The sequence below is a fragment of the Etheostoma spectabile genome, chromosome 5 (assembly GCF_008692095.1).
Source record: "Etheostoma spectabile isolate EspeVRDwgs_2016 chromosome 5, UIUC_Espe_1.0, whole genome shotgun sequence".
Classification (NCBI taxonomy): domain Eukaryota; kingdom Metazoa; phylum Chordata; class Actinopteri; order Perciformes; family Percidae; genus Etheostoma; species Etheostoma spectabile.
The window spans coordinates 16,149,268-16,158,770 of NC_045737.1; the positions used below are offsets into that span (position 1 = coordinate 16,149,268).

At 38.8% G+C, this 9,503-nt stretch overlaps 1 protein-coding gene across 1 annotated transcript in view; it reads right to left on the reverse strand.

Annotated features, from left to right (window-relative positions):
* Window positions 1–9,503, reverse strand: part of dapk1 (death-associated protein kinase 1) — a 94,644-nt gene that overhangs the window by 53,391 nt on the left and 31,750 nt on the right. The window contains exons 4-7 of the mRNA XM_032516765.1: window positions 6,976–7,114; window positions 3,614–3,743; window positions 2,527–2,575; window positions 2,340–2,366 (exon numbers count right to left, since the gene is read on the reverse strand). Of these exons, the coding sequence (XP_032372656.1) occupies window positions 2,340–2,366; window positions 2,527–2,575; window positions 3,614–3,743; window positions 6,976–7,114 (345 nt within the window). The remainder of the gene's footprint in view (window positions 1–2,339; window positions 2,367–2,526; window positions 2,576–3,613; window positions 3,744–6,975; window positions 7,115–9,503) is intronic.

Here is a 9,503-nt window from a genome sequence, read left to right on the forward strand (position 1 = left end):
GGCTGGGTGGTCATGCATGGAGATGAAGGTCTCAGTCTCTTAGAGCTCAGGCTTTTAAACCAAACACTGGTCCGTTACAGACCCTGGCCTTCCCGTCTCCACTGACATCTGTCCAGCTTGTCAGCACCAGCCGCTAATTAACACGCCAGCTGGGAGAGACATGGAGGTGGTGCGGGCCAAGCTCTAGTTGAGTGAAAATGTATGAATTTATCGGCTGATAAGGCGCAGCTGCTTAAAACAAACACAAAGTAATTAAGGCAATTGTTTGCCTAGCCAGGCAGTAAAATCAGCAGGAAAGTGTTAAGTCAAGATTCTGTGGCATCATTTTATCCATCAAAATGTTTACCAAATGAGATTTAAAGATGCGCTGTGAACTCATTTTATGCTGAAATCCAGCCAGTCTGAACCATCTGAAACTCAAATTAGGGCTCCAGCAGATCAAAAAGCTGGCTGATTCATCACATTCACTAAAATGATTCAAGTTACATTATCTCAGACAAATGAAGTCTTTCAAACTTAAAAAATGGAAACCGGCGTAGTATGTTTTGACTACTTTAGAGTTCCCTAATGGAGCTTTTTGAGTAGCTTTCATTACAGTGTAGCAATCCAGGCATCACTTATGTAGAACACTCCCATCAAGAGTTTGGAGATGCTCCCAAAAATCACCCTGAGTGGTTTATTGAATTATTCCCAGCTTTTGTTCCCCCTTATATTGTTTTTCCCAATAGGAGATGAGCGGTAAGTGCACCTCACTGTTGATCGGCTGTGATAATAGGCAGTGAACAATCTATTTTTTACCTTGCCAGGCAGAGCTGCGACAGCTGTGTGGGTGGGGAACAAAAATTGGGTGTGTATGTGTACAATATGTACCTGTTCATGGATGCATTTAAAAGAGTGTGTTCATGTAATGCTGAGACAAAAGGATCTACATATTACTGTTTTTAAAAAAAAAAGTGTGTAATGTTTGCAGCTATTTATTGTGTAAAAATGAGAAAACACTTCTCTTCATATGCTTTACTGTATTGTGGTGAGGGCCTTCTACATGTTTGTGTGGGCAAAGGCACCTAAAATGTAGTTGTGTGCACGCAGTATGTGCTTTGTGTAGGTGTCTTTATGAAGATAAAAAGGTGTGTGGGAGCTCCGAAAACCTTGTAGCTGGATATAAACAGTGGAGGACAGCATAGTCAAGAGCCAACAGCAGTTGATCTATGGCCGCCAAGACCATGAACCTTTCTCTTGCTGTTGAATTAAACTGTGCTGACATGTCTGCACACGGCTGCTTCAAGAACACTCACTTATTCAATGAAAGCCCTTGGCTGTAGAGTTTGTTGCTGCAGAAGTGTTGGTTGTTGTAAAGATCAATTGGTTAAATTAATCATGAGCAAGTTCGCCACACAGGTGAATATTTTAACATCTCGTCAGGACAGGGGAGATATCTCATAAGGTCAAATCCTCTTCTTTAACAGCATAAAAGACCAACAAGATTAAAGAAGACCAGAGTCAGTTAGCTACAGAAGATTAACATCTAGCAGCCTAGACATTGCATTTTTTAGAGTTCATTATTTTAGCTTTTTATACAAAAAAATAAATCTGTGAATTTCTTAGTGTTTATTTTGCCGATTGCAGCTCAAACACTTGATGATTTAACCATCTATGTTTTGAAGTTAATTTGATGGATAGCACTAGTATTAAACAGTAAAAAAAACATAACATGAAAAACATAGCCTTTAAAATCTTATATTGTGAGCCACCACATCCTTTTGGATAACATTCTGTTTGCTTTGTATTAATAATATAAATCTGCAAAATAAATGCTTTAAAAACAAAAAGTACAATATTTTCCTCAGAAATGTAGTAGAGTATTAAGTAATATAAAAAGTATCTTAAAACTGTACTTAAGTATGTTAACAAGAGTAGACCCCAGATTGGAAAAAAAAAACTGTTATTGTTCAAGGCAATAATAGCATATGGCCAAAATGAATAGGTAAGCCATAAAAAAACAAAAAAAACAACAACATTCCTGATAGATGAAAGAGAAAACAATATCACACTTGAGTGCACGCGTAATTGCAGTTACATTATTCAGGACAAACAGCACTGAGTGGCCCAGCAAGTTCAACGACAGAGAGATCAAAGAGCAGCCAGTAACCTCTTTACGTCGTTACAAACATTCTGACTGACTGTCATGTTTAATGAGTGATGACGCCCTGCTGTTTCTAAGACACATTAGGTGAAGGTGGCTGTGGTTAAAACCCTGAGGTGACGCATGTTGCCCATTTATACATGGTTCGCATTTTACACAATTATCCATCATCACTGGTGACATTTGAGATACTTACAGGATGTACGTTATGACACCAACACTCCTAAGGAGAAAGAAATACAAATTAATTTGTGCATTTTGACAGCAGTACATCATGCAAAACAAACATTAACTTAACCGCAGATGTTCTTCTGAAATAACGATCTCAAACAGCATATGTACTCAATGCTCACTGACAGCAGATTGTGTTTATGTTTACTTACCACATGTCTGCCTCCAGGCCCAAAGGTTCATAGTTGACTACTTCTGGAGCTGTGAGGCAAAAAACAGAAGATTACTAATCAGGTCAACACAACAGTGACACGCATGCACGCACACACACGCACGCACACTGTGGGAAAGAGGATGCAGTCCCTGTAACTGCACCTACCTATTATGCTAACATTAACTTTTAAGGTAATATTAATGGATTTTGTCAATCTAACTATTATTCATTGTCTTCTATTTAGGGATCAATCATGCTCTAAGTCTTGAAACTACAGTTCCCATAATTTGGGGGGTTTGGAAGATGTTAACGGGTTGCCATGTTCACTGTGGGCTGCAACTTGAGACATATTTTATTAGCCTTGATTTGTGTAGATTTCCTATTCATGTTTGCAATGTTCCCATGGGTGCATCCGTGACTACAAATATAACTAGATTCCTTTTAAAACATGAGGCTTCTTAGGCAAGGGCTTGTGTTTTTTTTGTCATTGATTTATGGATGTTTATTTGTAACATATATTATTAAACCTTTAGTTTGCCATGAATTTCAGATTGGCTAGGCCTGTTTTCCAGCATCAGCTATCCATTTTCAGATTTCTGTCGCTTGATCTTTATTCGGATCATTTAACTGCTGCCACCCTGCTGAACTGGGAACAGGCCCCGGTTTTGGCTTGAATGATGCTGGTAATGGGCACCAGCGTCAGGCAGGGGGAGACTGGGGGTGTTGGCGACCACCCCGTGCAAAAGGGGTAGGTCAGGGGAGATGGGACGGAGCCACTTATGCGTCTATTAGTATGTGTTTGTGCTGGCAAGAAGGAGCAGTTCTGATAATCTCCAGTCTATTATCAGGTCTCTCCCACTTAGTCCCTATGGCACATTTGGCACCTGCTCTCACAGTACACAACCCCCGGGAAGGAAGCCAGGAAAACAGGGTGGTGCAGTGAGTATGTGTGTGTTTGTAGAGTAGAAAAAGGATGGAGGGTATATTTGCGTAAAGTTATCGGAGCAGAATCAGTTTGAACCATAAAACAAGAAAGGATCATGATTCTTCATTGACACACAAAAAAAGAAAAGAAAAATACTGACCTACAAATTCTGGGGTTCCAAAAATGTTTTTAAAATCATTGCCAAAATCTATCTTGTGGGCCAGGCCGAAGTCAATGAGCTTGATGCGAGGGTGAGGCACTGAGCGGTTCAGCAGCATGATGTTCTCCGGCTAGTAAAAAAGGAAAAAGAAAGAGACAGTGAAAAAGGGGAGACAGGGAGGACAGACATTTTATAAAGACCAAATTCTTTACTGATGCTTTCTTTTTAAGCTGTTATAAGCATCCAGCCAACTGTGCATCAGGATTTCAATGAGGAATAGGTATTATGCCCGCACATTAAAGGACGGAATGCTAATAATAATTTCCCTAATTTATCAGCCTTGGACACAAACAAAGTGTAAACAAGGGGTGCGAGCAGCAGAGTCAGACACAACACCAGGAACAGCCTTGCTGGCAGGAAGGTACGCTCATCATGCATGGAAATCTCATGCAAAACACGAGTAAAAACCTCTCGAGGAAGTGGGATAAAGGAAAGGACGGCAAAGATGTGCTTTGAGCAAAGCCAGACAACTGAAGCCGGACATTCCTAAGGACACAATGCCTCTTTTTACGACGAAGGCATCATTTCTCCAAAGCTCATCCTTTCAGCCTGACTATGAGCTGAGCTTGTGGATTTAGTCTGGGAAGAAACAAGAACAGATTGGCTGTGGGCAGCAGTGGCAACAAGAGGCGCTGAGAAAATACAATCAGACTCCAGCTCAGCTTGGTGGTTTACTGCTCTATAATTCTGGGATCAAGGAGAATTATATCAAACTGTTTTGGTTCTCCATCCGCATAATCTGAACACCTTAAATCCAGTGGAGGACAGTAGGGCTGGGCGATATGGATAAAATCAAATATCACAATATATTTTTGACCAAATACCTTGATATTAATACCGAAACAATATTGTGTGGTGACTATCAGGAATTGAATGTGAATTATCAGGAATGTGGATATAATGACTAAGTGGGCAAAGGCAAATAATAGAACAGTTACAACAGTCTGGTAAGTTCAGAAAATGACATCACTTTACTCTAACGAAGCCTTTAATACCAGAAAAAAAACACTACTTCCCTGTAACTGAAAGGTGAATATTGCACTTCACTATAATATATAAATCTGACAGCCAAAGTTACTAGTACTTCCTAAATCAAGATTGTTGCATACAAAACATAGGGGGAGCTTAAAATATGATGTTTCGTTATGAAATAAACCAAACAGTTTATACAAGTACAGCCATGCTTATACAAAATAGTTAAAAATAAGCTGCACCTCAACTAACTACAACAGTAAAATGCTGCTTTTTTATTAACACATTTGTAATAATAATAATAATAATAATAATAATAATCTAATCATTAACTATAGTATAACAGTTAAAGGGGATATTTTCTGTATTAAGTACTTTTAATACTGTACGTGTATTGCTCTGATTATACTTACTTACACTTGTAAATAGTATTTCTACAGTGTGGTGTTAGCACTTTTACTTTAGTACGGGACCATCATGAGCAAAGTGGGGATTTTTAGTGAAGCAGACACTTTTACTGCAAAATACTAATACTACTAATATTACTGCAACTGCAAAACCATGTTTCCCCACAAATCCCTCCACAGCATAATTAGAACATTAATCAGAATATTAGTAAACACAGATACAGTAAAAGAATCAAAGTTTGGGGATTTTTACAAGCTGGGTCTTTCCAAGTGTTTTTCCACTTAAAAGAACAACTGACTCTAAATCATTTTTGACTTTTAGTTGAGACAAATTGCAGATATGATGAGTCAGACATCTAGAATTTGCCCTGCCAAGCATAAAAAGCTCTTGAGCATAATAAGTACATTGATTGGCAACATCCCTGTCTCTGTAGAATTGATTTGCCTCTAGCAAGACAAATCATTTTCTGAAAACTGCCTTGTTCACAATTCAAACTGTTATGGCATTTTAAAGAGGTCAGAGAGAAAATTTGGGGTCCTTTTCTTCTGACCTTGAATTACTGCTGACATTGCATGGTTAAGGCTGCACAATATCCACATAAAAAGCCATACATATAGCCTTGAACTAAAATTGACAAAAATGTTTTTTTAAATTGTGTCAAACACAAGGAAAAAAGATGAGATGTTGGTGAATGGGTGAACATTGCAAGTAAAGACACCAAACGTCCATCCCATGAAGTGAAATACTGTTTTTTTTGCAGTTAGCAATTCAAGTAAACAAGTTAGGTACTAATCTCAGCCACTGTTAGACAGTGAATAACAGTAGCTGATAAGTGGAGCGTAGTAAAAGCACTAGCATTGATCCCAAGTGGCTGGCTGGCCACAAAGGTTATTATTCTCAGCAAACCTGCAGGCACAATGTCCTGAACTCCGATTTATAATTTGTAAAGATTGTTCTGTAAGTGGAGGAGTTGGTCCGGACTGTTTATTCTGAAGAGCCATATATGCAGCCATAAGTGGACAACTGATCAATGATATTGATTGAGATTTGAGAAAAGAACAACCACAACAATACGCCAAACATTGAGGTAGTGGCATTTTCAAGAACCTCAAGTACTATATGGTATGTTTGTTCTGTGTTTACACTATGACCCTTACTTACTCTTTTCCACTCTCAAGAGTTTGAAACTACACACACTCCATAATAAAAAAGGAGAGATTTTTAAAAAATAAGCCAAAACTGATTAGTCATGGTGATTAGCCGTAGATGCATTGGCTCCATAAATATAGATACAAAGAGAAACTGATATAAAAGGAGAGGTTCAAAAGAGGCCAGCTGATGCAAAAAAAGAACCATATATTCATATAATGCTGCTGCAAATCCATTTTACTGTGACCTCTGATAAGAGGTTATGGTGTTTGTTTGTTTTTTCAAAGAAAATATATTTTTTCTTTTCAAAGAAACTATCCAACTGTGTTGTATGAACGTAACATAACCTTGATAACGGTGTTGTCATCTTGTGCGTGCAAAGTGTTTTCATGGAAATCCCACAATCCTTAGAGGAACTTCTTCTCTAAAACACTCTCTTGCCTTTCCTTTTGACCATTACTAATCACTTGTAAAGTCTCATTTGAATATGTTAAACTGTCTGAAACAGATCATTTTTTTTTCTTTTTAAAAGACTTGTTTCTTGAGATCTTCCACAACATCTGACATATTCAAAACCTCCTTTACAGTAGTATGCAGTGTAGAATTGGGACAGATCTTAGGATTATAGTATGTTATCAGTGCGTAAAATACAAGTTGGCGAAATGGACAATATCCTAAAAGACTTGCTGTACCCCTGCTTGCAATCAATGGCTGACAAAAGGAACCAGATATCAGACAGAGATGAGGTTGTCCGTCTCTAGTTGCTGGTGTACCTTAAGGTCAAAGTGAGCGATCTGTTTGGCGTGCAGGTAGCAGACTCCATCCAGGATCTGCTTGAGGAACTGAGTGGCTTCCTCCTCGCTCAGCGACTCCTTCTCCGCCAGAAAGTCAAAGAGCTCTCCGCCGGCCACCCTGGACGACGAGCGAAAGAGATGGAGGGAGAGAATTAAATATGCAAGATCTCAGATCAGAGCCAGCTACAAATCCCTACTTATCAGAGCTGAGCTGATGTAATCTAATCATCCTGGTGCATTAGAGCCCGACCAATTTACACATACCGAGTACATTTTAACCAGCGTATTCTCATAAACTTCTTTAACAAAAGCTGTATAAAAAACAACAAGGGAGGATGTGGTAAAAGTAATATATCCCAGTGTTTGAGCTAAGTTTGTTCTATTTGAGTATTTAAAATTTCAGCATTATGTTATCTTAAAATGAAGAAAGAGACATTTGAGGAATGAAAATAGGGGTAAAAACGACACTAACAGGATAAAATATAAGAAACAGCAATACATGACTTCAAATGTGATAATTCACTGAATAAAGAAAGAAATGTAGTTCTTATGTGAACAATACCGTGATACAAAATCAACTTGTGTTAATTCATTTTTTTGGTGTCTTAATTATCTTGTCAAAATTGGAAATCATATTGTTTCTTATATTATCCCCTTTGTTGTGGATACTGTTCCGTAGTATCCGTATCAGCACTTCCTTACCACTGCACACACACATTACCCTACATCATAAAGCATAGAGCACTTGAGCCTTTAGCACTTAAGGAACAAAAGACTAGTATTCCCATCTTCACCAACCAGTCAATTTGTAATTTACATCCATGTCTGTCCAGCCTCATATAATATACATAATGAAGATTTTGAGGCAAAACCTAAAAAAAAGGTATTGTGTTTTTTTGTTTATATTTTGCTGTTTTTATTTTATTTGTTTCAAGAATAGGACGTGAGGTTACAATGACCTTAACCTTTCACCTCCAAAATCAAATCATTTCATCGCCAAATGTGGAGAAATTCCCTCCAAGGGGTCCTGAGATGTTGCGTTCACAATAATCGGACAGACAACCCAAAAGGCTGTCGCCGGCACAGAGGCATAAAAAGCAGAGACAGAGGAATAGAGAGAGCAGAGGATTTATCACGGTCACAGCATGACAACATGAGTGAAAGCCTGCAGCATGGGGAAGTGTGCCGGAGAGAGCAGAAGAGAGGGGAATAGTGCAGATAACTGTAATTACAGCCATGCTTATCCAGTCGTTGAGCATTACCTCAACCCAATCTACGCATACAAACATTCATTTGTCTTACAATATATGTGAGGAATTTAAGCAGATAATAATATTAAACAGACTTCATTTGTAGACGGCCATTCTGCATGTTACAATTTGTATTCCCAATTACCAACGCCTTCCCAATCTTTCTGCAGCGCGCCACACCACACACACACACACACACCCCCACACACACACACCCACACCACCACCACCCACCCAACACACACACACACACACACACACACACACACACACCACACACACACCACACACACACACACCACACACACACACACCACACACACACACACACACACACCACACACACACACACACACCCACACCCACACCCACACCCACACACACCACACACCCACCCTTTAGGGAGGAAACATCAGATCAGCTGCACAGATGGGACCTAAACCTCCTCCTACACCCACATTATATCTTGGATGTTTATTTTGTTTACGCACTGACAGGAAAGAAGGTTTCACCTCTGCCTCTTTACATACGGGTTGGTCAATGTTTAAGGTCAGAAGGATATTCACTGTCACAGTTGTATTTACCCAGGGTGCAGCAGGAGGAGAAAAGGATGTGGAGGACAAAGGGACACAACATGAAGCCAAATGTTTTTAGCATCCACATCTTGTTGTTTTAGCTGCCCAGGGTTGGAAAACTGTGCATCATGTCACCCTACCAGCTTTGAATGCTAATTGTAACGTAAGCAGAAGCAGGAACAGTGTTCTGGTATTGTATTTTTATATCATAAAGTGCTACCAAATTTAAATGACTTAACTTTTCAAAGATTGTACATTTAAAAAAAAGGCATTTAACCTTTATCACCTCCCCCAGTAGTGCTCATATTATGCTAATTTTCAAGTTCATCATTCTATTTAGATGATGTACCAGAATAGGTTTACATGGTTTAATTAAAAAAAAATAAAAAAAAATGTATTGTTGTACTGCACATTGCTGCAGCTCCTCTTTTCACCCTATGCGTTGAGCTCTACGTTTTAGATGCAGTCGTGTATGCTTAGTATTAACACTGAGTCATTGCCTGCCTACTGTTTATCCTAAATAGGATCGACCCCTAAATAAAATATGAACATGAACCCCGATATTAAAACACTCAAAGAGTTTGGTTAGCTTTGATCCTGGGTTCATATTTTTTTAGTTATGATTACTGTATCTTGAAAATTAGCAGTTTCATTACATGTCAATGTTTAGAATGCTCAATGT